The sequence below is a fragment of the Lethenteron reissneri genome, chromosome 59 (assembly GCF_015708825.2).
Source record: "Lethenteron reissneri isolate LAM-NWPU_2019-01 chromosome 59, ASM1570882v1, whole genome shotgun sequence".
Classification (NCBI taxonomy): domain Eukaryota; kingdom Metazoa; phylum Chordata; class Hyperoartia; order Petromyzontiformes; family Petromyzontidae; genus Lethenteron; species Lethenteron reissneri.
Window position 1 is genome coordinate 1,729,366 of NC_083837.1, and position 12,186 is coordinate 1,741,551.

At 54.7% G+C, this 12,186-nt stretch overlaps 1 protein-coding gene across 1 annotated transcript in view; it reads right to left on the minus strand.

Annotated features, from left to right (window-relative positions):
• The window catches only part of LOC133357719 (uncharacterized), a 62,415-nt gene extending 53,697 nt beyond the window's left edge, over nt 1-8,718 (minus strand). The window contains exons 1-2 of the mRNA XM_061575814.1: nt 8,466-8,718; nt 5,358-5,449 (exon numbers count right to left, since the gene is read on the minus strand). Coding sequence (XP_061431798.1) covers nt 5,358-5,449; nt 8,466-8,485 — 112 coding nt within the window. The 5' untranslated portion in view covers nt 8,486-8,718. The remainder of the gene's footprint in view (nt 1-5,357; nt 5,450-8,465) is intronic.
• Nucleotides 8,719-12,186: the final 3,468 nt, after the last annotated feature.

Here is a 12,186-nt window from a genome sequence, read left to right on the forward strand (position 1 = left end):
CATCACCCGGGTTGGCCGTGAGCGGGAATCGAACCCGGATCGCCAGGTTCGTAGCGCAGCGTAGCGCTAATCACTACACTACCACTCACCACACACACAACCGCATCGGCATTGCAACAACAACATCACAACCGGTGACCAAAGACCAATTTATACCGTGAGCCACTTTCTGATTTCCAATATCCCCAGCGGTGCTGAGATCCAAATTGAAAAGGAACTCCGTTAAAAGCCTCGACGGGAGGGGAATAGAAGACGCGCAAGTGTGTGTGCGAGTGTGTGCATGCGTGAGTGCATGCGTGAGTGTGTGCGTGTGTGTGTGTGTGTGTGCGCGTATGCGTGTGTGCATGCGTGAGTGCGTGCGTGTGCGCATGCGTGAGTGTGCGCATGCGTGAGTGTGCGCGCGTGAGTGTGTGCGCGCATGCGTGAGTGCGCGTGCGTGCAGGAGGCTCGTGAAGGACGCTACTGGGCAGATACAGGCAGCCACTGCATGCCCAATCAGCTTCTGTTTGGCCAGAAAGAATGGGGCTAAAAGGGGCGCAAGCACGTGCTGGAGAAGAGACGGGCTGACATGGTACGGGAGGATGTGGAGCTGATTGGGCTTGCCGGTGACCGATACCAGCGGTGTTAAGATCGGCCTCTGTGGAGTTTCGTGAAGAACGCTACTGGTCAGTTGGGAGGCAATCGCCCACCAACAACAACGGAGGGCAGAGGAGCGACGCTCGCAACAACGAGCGGAGCGCCGGGCGGATTTGGTGGCACAGCTGGTTCATCTGCCAGTCATCTCAGTCAGCCGACCTACGGCGCCTGCTGGATCTGTCCCGTGACCTCCTGATGAAGAGGCCTCCACACTTCGCGTGATGGACTCAAAGTGCACCGAGCCTGGCACAACCGCTGTGGTGCCGATACCGGCATTAAATGGTTGTTTTACGTGAGGGGAGAAACCCATGAATGTCGGCACAGCACACAAGGGGGTGTGTGGTGCAGTCAGTACCCCGCCCAGCCGTCTTTCTTTCCCCAGTGCGCTGATGTTTAATACGCACTCCACCATGTGAACTGATTTGAGGTTCAGTCGACCCAGGGGAGGCCCAGGGCCAGTTCAAATAATCGTCACTGGTGTTGGCCGTGAGTGGGAGTTGAATTCAGAGCACTGGGTACATAGCGCGGCATAGCACTAAGCACTACACTACCGCTCCAAAGACAAAGATCCCCCATATAGCTTTAACAGACTGTAGGAGCAAGTGCTGTTAGCGAGCACCTATGAAGGCCGGAACGGTACACGAGGGGGTGGGTGACAACACCACGCCCGGCCGCCTTTGTCTCCCCAGTGGCGATGTTCACACACCGCACCAGTTACTCGTTTGAGGCTGAGTCGACCTAGGGGAGGCCCAGGACCGGTTAAAATAATCGTCGCCGGTGGTGGCCGTGAGCGGGAATCGAACTCGGGTCGCCGGGTTCGTAGCGCTAACCGCTACACTATAATGCGCGACGCTTCCACATGCGCGGGTCACGTGACAGATGTGACGTCACAGCTCACTTGCCGGGCAAAATATATTTGAATTATTGAGCTCCCCCCCCCCAAAAAAAAGTGTATTTTAATAATGTTTGCATGGTGTACAGTCTGGAAAGTACCCACATGGCAAATTTCAAGTTTGTTGCATGTCGGGAAGTACGCTAAACATTTTGAACAGACACACATAATCACAACTTGGCCTTTTATATCTATGGAGATGACTTGTAGCTTTGTGACTGCAGGAATTCATATTCTTCGGGTCTTTCGGTAAAGTCACGTAGATTGGTGCAAATGAATAAAAAATAATAAACATAAAATAAATAAACTACAGCGTTTCGATCACAAACTACAACAACATAAGCAATTGAAACGTCGTAGTTTATTGTTTATTTTATTATTTTTATTCACTTGTTCCTATCTACGTGTGTTTGCATGTTCATCACGAGCCCCGTGCGTGGTTACTGCAGTAGCCCGATTCCTTGAAAAAGGTTTCAATTTGGTGTTTTAACATCTTAACATATCCTGCTTTATTGCCAGAAAGGGTAAAACCTATTCTTCTTTTTTCATATTATTGCAATATACTACTTATAGTGATAGGTTTTTACCCTTTCAACTGGTACAAAAAACTGACACCTTTATACAAGGGATCATGTTTGCAATAACCACAACACAAGCAGTCAAAATGCAAATAAAAATAAACAACTCTGATGATGATAATGATATGCACTGTCCTTGTCATCATCAGAGTTGTTTCTCTTTGTTTGCATTTTGACTGCTTGCGTTGTGGTTATTGCAAACATGATGCCTTGTATAAAGGTGACAGTTTCTGTACCAGTTGAAAGGGTAAAAACCTATCACTATATTTTGCCACTGGTAAAGGAGGTCTCATAGTGTAAATATACTACTTGTTTGTATACAATGAAATCACAAATATTATTTTAATTCATAGGCCTGCCCTTTCCTAGATCGCCTGCCTGGTTTGAGTGACCTCTTACGGCTGTTCATTCAGGCAAGAGTGGAGGGCGGGAGTCATGTTCTGGGCCTACCAATCACTCATGTATAAATGAATACATTCATGGGCCATATTTGACTGAAAAGGCTCTGGCCCTGATGCAAACCAGAGCAAGGAGGTATTAATCCCTCAAATGATCTTCTCACTGGCTCATCAACCCATAAACATTTGCTCACTCAATCATCCGCCCACCTACCCACAAAGTCACTCAAACCACGAACTCATCCACTCACTCAGCCACCGGCCCACTGACTCATTCGCCCGAGCACACACTCACCGCCTCGTCTAGCTCAACCACCCACCCACCAACTCGTGCACTTAACAAAGAACCTACCACCCATCAACTCACTCACTCCACCAGCAACCACTCACCAACTCACTCAGCCACCAAACCTACAAAAACTCAAATACAAACTCATTAATTTACTCACTCACACACCGACTACCCCCCCCCACCACCTACTCACTCATCCACTGACTCAAGCATCAATGCACATAATCACTCCATGACCCACTCCTTCAGTAAACCACTTGCCGAACGCCTCACTCAGTCGCTCAACCACCTACTCACCGACTCGCCCACCCATTAAACTCACAAACTCACTCATTCACCTACCCACTCAACCACCTTGTCACCAACTCACTCAATGAATCGCCCAACCAGATACATCTAAGTCACCTACCCACAAACTCACTCACTCACCTACCCACTCAACTACCTTGTCACCCACTCACTCAATGAATCACCCAACCAGATACATCTAAATCACCTACCCACAAACTCACTCACTCACCTACCCACTCAACTACCTTGTCACCAACTCACTCAATGAATCGCCCAATCACATACATCCAAATCACCTACCCACAAACTCACTCACTCACCTACCCACTCAACTACCTTGTCACCAACTCACTCAATGAATCGCCCAACCACGTACATCTAACTCACCCACTCGATCATTTACTCACCGACCTCACCCAAGGACTCACTAAATTACGAAAACACTCACTAAGCCTCCTACCTGCCAACTAAGTCACTCAACCGCGCACTCACTCGACTACCTTGCAATCCACTCACTCGTTCACTTACAGAGTAGCTCAACAGCTTATCAAATCGCCTACACACCAACTAACTCGCTCGCTCACTTACCTCCTCTCTCAACGACCTTATCATCAAATCATTCATTCACTCGTAATAATAACGACGGTGATGTCAACTTGCAACATGCCGCACAGTACTCGCTCGCTCTCGTAGAGAGAGAACGACTCCGAGGTGACAGGAGGAGGAACCAGACGAGAGGATAGGCGGCATCCAAGCGCTGAGCTGGCACGACATTTTTCCTCCCCCAAGCTCTGTGATCCTCTATATATAAAGGAGTTATCGGCCAAGTAAACATATTCCTCCTGCGGAGGGAGCTGGTAGGAACGTCGGGTTGCTCGGTCAATGGCCTGCAGGGTCAACGGCGGCGTGGTGTATTCCGCAAATAAGCCCGACTGTGAGGGCGGGCACAAGCCGGCGTGAGTAGGTTAAACGTTGAGTTTTATAAGGGCACCACGGGGTGACCAGCCCCTCCCCACCCAGCCCCACCCCCCACCCAGCCCCCCCCACCCAGCCCCCCCCCACCCAGCCCCTCCCCACCCAGCCCCTCCCCACCCAGCCCCTCCCCACCCAGCCCCTCCCCACCCAGCCCCTCCCCACCCAGCCCCTCCCCCCAGCCCTCCCCACCCAGCCCCTCCCCACCCAGCCCCTCCCCACCCAGCCCCTCCCCACCCAGCCCCTCCCCACCCAGCCCCTTCCTCCCCAACCAGCCCCTTCCTCCCCAACCAGCCCCTTCCTCCCCAACCAGCCCCTTCCTCCCCAACCAGCCCCTTCCTCCCCAACCAGCCCCTTCCTCCCCAACCAGCCCCTTCCTCCCCAACCAGCCCCTTCCTCCCCAACCAGCCCCTTCCTCCCTACCCAGCCCCTTCCTCCCCACCCAACCCTCCCCACCCAGCCCCTCCCCACCCAGCCCCTCCCCACCCAGCCCCTCCCCACCCAGCCCCTCCCCACCCAGCCCCTTCCTCCCCAACCAGCCCCTCCCCACCCAGCCCCTCCCTGCACGACGGACGGACAGACACAATAATCCCCTGTGGTGTAACCAGGAGGTTCCTACCAGTATCAGCGTTATTGTGCAGGAGGAAACCGCAGCACCCGGAAAGCACCCGTACGTGCAAGGGAGCAACGCTCGATCTCATACAGCTCGAACAGATGGGAGCCCACATTTGCTCTACGGCATTCTCCTGGCGAAGTCAGTGTACGGGCTCCTCATCGATGCCCACGGGAAGATGGGGAGCTTCGTAACGTTTGTGTACGGGTGATACACCAACCCCGGCTACTGCCGCCGCAGCGCTGGATTACAGGCCGCCACGCGCATAGCCACTGCTCACCCACTCAACAACGCCCGCCATTAGCCACTTAGTGATGGTGACGTCTCCACGACGCTTGTGCCAGGCCAGGTGCACTTTGAGGCCACGTGAAGTGTCGAAGGCTCACTGACAGGAGGTCACGGGACAGACCCAGGTGCCATGGGTTGACTGAGATGACCAGCTGTGCCCCCCCTCTACTGTGACAACACGCTGCATTTTAGCCGCCCGGCGCTCCGCTCGTTGTTGTGAGCGTCGCTCCTCTGCCCTTCGTTGTTGTGTGGCGGGCGACTGCCTCCAACTGCCCAGCAGCGGCCTTCACGAGCCTCCTCCATCCATCCACTCGCTCACCTACCTACCTACCCAATCAACTCACCTCCCCATTCACCCGCTCGCTCACCCACCACCAGCTCACCCGCACACACTCACCGGAGCCCATGATTTCTGCCTCCGCCTCTTCCTCGCCGACCGACTGAGTCATGAAGTCCTGCAGCTTCTGCACCAGGGAGTCGAGCTTCTTACTGCAAGCGCACAGAGACACAAAGATAAATTTCCCCCCCCCACCATGTAACCTCAGACTGTTCGGGGCAAGTGCTGTTTGCGAGTAGCACCTATGAAGGCCGGCACATCGCACGAGGTGAGGGGCGGGGAGCACCATGCCCGGCCGCCTTTGTCTCCCCAATGGTGATGTTTACATGCCGTACCGGGTACCAGAGGTCGCAATCGGGTACCCGATACCCGTACCCTACCCGATACCCGGCTACCCGTACCCGGCCGGGTACAGGTACCCGTTTGCGACCCTGGTGCGGCCGGGTACGGGTAGCCGGGTAGGCCGTGAGTCACAATGGTGAGTCACCGTTTGTCACTCATTTCCCAACGTCTTGTCTCTTCTCACAATTCAAGTTCCGAGAATCAACCCATCCGCGCCTGCAACATGGCTTCATCCCAGAGGTCGCAATCGGGTACCCGTACCCTACCCGATACCCGGCCGGGTATGGGTAGCCGGGTATCGGGTACGGGTACCCGATTGCGACCCTGGTGCGGCCGGGTACGGGTACGGGTAAGGAATCAAAACCAGTTTGCGACCTCTGGCATGCGGGCGATGTGAACCAGCAAACGCAGCCTCCCCTGTCGGAGCTCACCGATGCAACAGCACTCAAGATTATTTCAGGGGTGTGAGCTCCTCACACGATCCAGCATGGATCAGAGGCAGGCCAAGCAGAAAATGTAAAATCAGCCGATGTGTTCCTTCCAAGAGGTGGTCCACGTTTCGCAAGCAGAGCTTGTCGCCAAGAAGACTGGGAGCTTCGTGCGGAGCGACAGGCCGCTCGACCGATTTGGAGCAAGTTCTTCGCTGCCAAACCGAAGTTGGTCAGAAGCACACGGCCCAGGTAAGGCAAACAATTCCACTCTCTCCACAACCAAATTAACACACGCAACAACCGCCCTTGACCACGAAGTGGCAGCGATGTCAGCCCGGCACTTGTGCCACGCTGGGTGCACTTTGAGGCCCACGTGAAGTGTCGAAGGCTCGCTGGCAGGAGGTCACGGAACAGACCAAGTTGCCATGGGTCAACTGACTGAGATGCAGAGGTCGCAACCGGGTACCCGATACCCGTACCCTACCCGATACCCGGCTACCCGTACCCGGCCAGGTACAGGTACCCGTTTGCGACCTTGGTGCGGCCGGGTACGGGTAGGCCGTGAGTCACTGGTGAGTAACCGTTTGTCACTCATTTCGGGTAGGGTACGGGTAGGGAACGGGTACCCGTTCCCTACCTAGCCGGGTACCCATTTGCGACCCTGGTGCGGCCGGGTACGGGTAAGGAATCAAATCCCGTTTGCGACCTCTGCCGAGATGACACAAAGACACCCCGCTTAGGATGAACAGACTGTTGGGGCAAGTGCTGTTGGTGAGTACCTATGAAGGCCGGCACGGCACACGAGGGGGTGGGTGGCCAGCAACACGCCCGGCCGCCTTTGTCTCCCCAGTGGCGATGTTTACACACCACACCAGCTACTCATTTAAGGTCGAGGCGACCCACTATTGGGGAACAAATACTGTTCCCGAACACCCATGAAGGCCGGCACGTGTCACACGAGTGTGCCGAGTGGTTTGTAAGCCAGCAACAGCCCCGGCCGCCTTTGTCTCCCCCCCCCCTCCCCACCCCAGTGACAATGTTGAGTACAGTGCATAACCGCAACAAGCTGAGGTGGAGTCCACCCCCGCTCAACCACGCTACTCACTCCACACGCTACTCACTGTACACTCCACCCGTTACACACTGTACACGCTACTCTACTCACGCCACACGCTACGCACTGTACACTACACACGTTACACACTGTACACACTACTCGCTACTCACTGTACACTCCACACGTTACACACTGTACACTCCACACGCTACTCCACCCGATACACTGTACACGCTACTCTACTCACTCCACGAGTTACACACTGCACACTCCACGCGTTACACACTGCACACTACACACTGTACACACTACATACTGTACACTCCACACGTTACACACTGTACACTCCACACGCTACACTGTACACTCCACACGTTGCACTGTACACGCTACTCACTGTACACACTACTCGCAACTCACTGTACACACTACTCGCAACTCACGTTACACACTGTACACGCTACACACTGTACACTCCACACTGTACACACTGTACACTCCACACGCTACTCACTGTACACTCCACACGCTACTCACTGTACACTCCACTCGCTACTCACTCCTCACGCCAGCAACTGCACATGCAGCGATCCACTCACGTTACAGGCACAGAACACAGAACGCACTCGTAGCAGCGATTACAAAGAGGGCGGAAATTACGGGCACGATATATTGCAATTAACTTACAGAAGTTAACCTATATCTTTCATATTTATGCACACACACACGCACGTAGCAATTGCAATGGCGTTGACAAGACACCCAACGCGCACATCCAACGTTAAATTAACCAAAATATAACAAAAATCCCCACAAAGGGTGACGTCACTCGCCATTGCAATTCCTACCCCGCACGCGCTCTCCGCGCGATCCCATTGGCCGCGGCCGCGTCACGTGGTGCCCGGTACACCAATGGGGAAATGCGCGCGCGGGCTCGTCCGCTTATCCGCTCTAGCATTTTCGAGCAGTGGGCCCAATTTCCCCCCCCCCCCCACCGAAATTTTTTTGTTTCTGAGGCGAAATGATTTTAATTTATTTACAACAAAAATTCTGTCGGGGGTAGTAGTTTCAACAAAAACGAACAAAATAAAATAGATTGTCGCCCAATTGCCGATCGATCGATCGATCGACCGTTCGACGACGACCGCTAAAAAGAAAAAACCACCACACAACGCAGCGAGAACCTTCTAGGCCCACGCGTGGAGGCGGGAAAATGTCACGGCTCGCACGGGACGAACACGGCAGCAACAATAAGACAAGAACAGCCGCATAAGACGACGACAACGACGACGAAGACAAAGACGACGAGAACGGACTTACAAATAAAAATGTTATTACCTCTTTCGTTTAGTCGCCATAACGGCGCCGGCTTTCCCGCCCGCGTCGTTTCCTCCTCCTCCTCCCTCCTCCTCCTCCTCGCCTCCTCCCTCCGCCACGGGCGAGTTTGTTTGTTTCCCAGTCTCCGTTGTTTTGTTTGTTTCGTTGTTGTTGTTGTTGTAGTCGTTGCCGCGTCCGTCTTTGTCTTTCTCTCTCTCGCTCCCGTCTGGCCTCAGAGATGGACGCTACGCGGGTTTTTTTTTGGGGGGGGGAGGTTAGGACGAGGGGGGCGGGGCTCTCACACGCACGTCACTTCCGTGCGGGTGTCGTCACTTCCCCCCGCCTGGCGTGACGTTGCAGCGCGTGTTTATATACAAGAGGGGAGGGGGGGTGGGGGGTGGTGGTGGGTGGGGGGTGGTGGTGTTGGGGGGAGGGGTGGTGGGGGTGGTGATGGGAGGTAATGACAGGGGAGTCAGTAGTGAGTGTGAAGGGACTGGTGGCCACGGGAGGTAGTGACGGGGGAGTCAGTAGTGAGTGTGAAGGGACTGGTGGCCACGGGAGGTAATGACAGGGGAGTCAGTTGTGAGTGTGAAGGGACTGGTGGTGATGGGAGGTAATGACAGGGGAGTCAGCCTGCAGTGGGAGTGGACTGGTGGCCACGGGAGGTAATGACAGGGGAGTCAGCCTGCAGTGGGAGTGGACTGGTGGCCACGGGAGGTAATGACAGGGGAGTCAGTTGTGAGTGTGAAGGGACTGGTGGCCACGGGAGGTAATGACAGGGGAGTCAGCTGTGAGTGCGAAGGGACTGGTGGCCACGGGAGGTAATGACAGGGGAGTCAGTTGTGAGTGTGAAGGGACTGGTGGCCACGGGAGGTAATGACAGGGGAGTCAGTTGTGAGTGTGAAGGGACTGGTGGCCACGGGAGGTAATGACAGGGGAGTCAGTTGTGAGTGTGAAGGGACTGGTGGCCACGGGAGGTAATGACAGGGGAGTCAGTTGTGAGTGTGAAGGGACTGGTGGCCACGGGAGGTAATGACAGGGGAGTCAGTTGTGAGTGTGAAGGGACTGGTGGCCACGGGAGGTAATGACAGGGGAGTCAGCCTGCAATGGGAGTGGACTGGTGGCCACGGGAGGTAGTGACAGGGGAGTCAGCTGTGAGTGTGAAGGGACTGGTGGCCACGGGAGGTAATGACAGGGGAGTCAGTTGTGAGTGTGAAGGGACTGGTGGCCACGGGAGGTAATGACAGGGGAGTCAGCTGTGAGTGTGAAGGGACTGGTGGCCACGGGAGGTAATGACAGGGGAGTCAGTTGTGAGTGTGAAGGGACTGGTGGCCACGGGAGGTAATGACAGGGGAGTCAGCTGTGAGTGTGAAGGGACTGGTGGCTACGGGAGGTAATGACAGGGGAGTCAGTTGTGAGTGTGAAGGGACTGGTGGCCACGGGAGGTAGTGACGGGGGAGTCAGTTGTGAGTGTGAAGGGACTGGTGGCCACGGGAGGTAATGACAGGGGAGTCAGTTGTGAGTGTGAAGGGACTGGTGGCCACGGGAGGTAATGACAGGGGAGTCAGTTGTGAGTGTGAAGGGACTGGTGGCCACGGGAGGTAATGACAGGGGAGTCAGTTGTGAGTGTGAAGGGACTGGTGGCCACGGGAGGTAATGACAGGGGAGTCAGCCTGCAATGGGAGTGGACTGGTGGCCACGGGAGGTAGTGACAGGGGAGTCAGCTGTGAGTGTGAAGGGACTGGTGGCCACGGGAGGTAATGACAGGGGAGTCAGTTGTGAGTGTGAAGGGACTGGTGGTTACGGGAGGTAATGACAGGGGAGTCAGTTGTGAGTGTGAAGGGACTGGTGGCCACGGGAGGTAATGACAGGGGAGTCAGTTGTGAGTGTGAAGGGACTGGTGGCTACGGGAGGTAATGACAGGGGAGTCAGTTGTGAGTGTGAAGGGACTAGTGGCTACGGGAGGTAATGACAGGGGAGTCAGTTGTGAGTGCGAAGGGACTGGTGGCTACGGGAGGTAATGACAGGGGTATCAGTTGTGAGTGCGAAGGAACTGGTGGCCACGAGAGGTAATGACAGGGGAGTCAGTTGTGAGTGCGAAGGGACTGGTGGCTACGGGAGGTAATGACAGGGGAGTCAGTTGTGAGTGTGAAGGGACTGGTGGCCACGGGAGGTAATGACAGGGGAGTCAGTTGTGAGTGCGAAGGGACTGGTGGCCACGGGAGGTAGTGACAGGGGAGTCAGTTGTGAGTGCGAAGGGATTGGTGGCCACGGGAGGTAATGACAGGGGAGTCAGTTGTGAGTGTGAAGGGACTGGTGGCCACGGGAGGTAATGACAGGGGAGTCAGTTGTGAGTGCGAAGGGACTGGTGGCCACGGGAGGTAGTGACGGGGGAGTCAGTTGTGAGTGTGAAGGGACTGGTGGCCACGGGAGGTAATGACGGGGGAGTCAGTTGTGAGTGCGAAGGGACTGGTGGCTACGGGAGGTAATGACAGGGGAGTCAGTTGTGAGTGTGAAGGGACTGGTGGCTAAAGGAGGTAATGACAGGGGAGTCAGCTGTGAGTGTGAAGGGACTGGTGGCTATGGGAGGTAATGACAGGGGAGTCCGTTGTGAGTGTGAAGGAAATGGTGGCCACGGGAGGTAATGACAAGGGAGTCAGTTGTGAGTGCGAAGGGACTGGTGGCTACGGGAGGTAATGACAGGGGAGTCAGCTGTGAGTGCGAAGGGACTGGTGGCTACGGGAGGTAATGACAGGGGAGTCAGTTGTGAGTGTGAAGGGAATGGTGGCCACGGGAGGTAATGACAGGGGAGTCAGTTGTGAGTGTGAAGGGACTGGTGACCACGGGAGGTAATGACAGGGGTATCAGTTGTGAATGCGAAGGGACTGGTGGCTACCGGAGGTAATGACAGGGGAGTCAGCCTGCAGTGCGAGTGGACTAGTGGCCACGGGAGGTAATGACAGGGGAGTCAACCGACAGTACGAGTGGACTAGTGGCCACGGGAGGTATTGACAGGGGAGTCAGCCTGCAGTATGAATGGACTGGTGGCTACGGGAATGATCGAGAATAGGAGCGTGGCCAGGTGATGGAAGAGGATGGTGGAGTCTGCCGCTAGAGCGAGCGGTCTAGAACCAGCGAGAAAGTTCGGGAATGGGGGCGTAGCCTCGGACCGTATAGAAGGGGGAGATGCACGGGAGACTTGGGCCTGTTGCCGTGGGGGTCTCCGCCTGTCAGAGTGTGACCACGTGGCTCCTTAATAAAGAAAACCTTCCCAGTACAAGTGCGTCGAAGTGGTCTTGACACCGATATAATCATCTGGCAGTTCGCCAGCGTCGGTTCAAGCGAGCCAGATGACTGCTGATCAAGTTTTTCAAGTTTCATTTATTAGCTATAGCCCTGTGAGCCATTCGGCTCTTGAATCGGGTGCAACCGCAACAAACAAAAAAACTAAAACATCAACAAGAAAACATATTAAAGTGAAATAAAAATAAAATAAAATCACGACGTTTTGGAGGCAACACAAGCTTCCGTTGATACAGGTGGAACAGTCACAGCATGATAGTTGTATCAAGTGATACACTTGTGATACACTTGATGCAGCTATCGTGCTGTGACTGTTCCACCTGAAGACGGAAGCTTGTGTTGCCTCCGAAACGTCGTGATTTTTATTTTATTTGTATTTTACTTTTATTAATTGTAATTTTTAACCTACGTGACTTTACCGAAAAAACCTAAGAATATG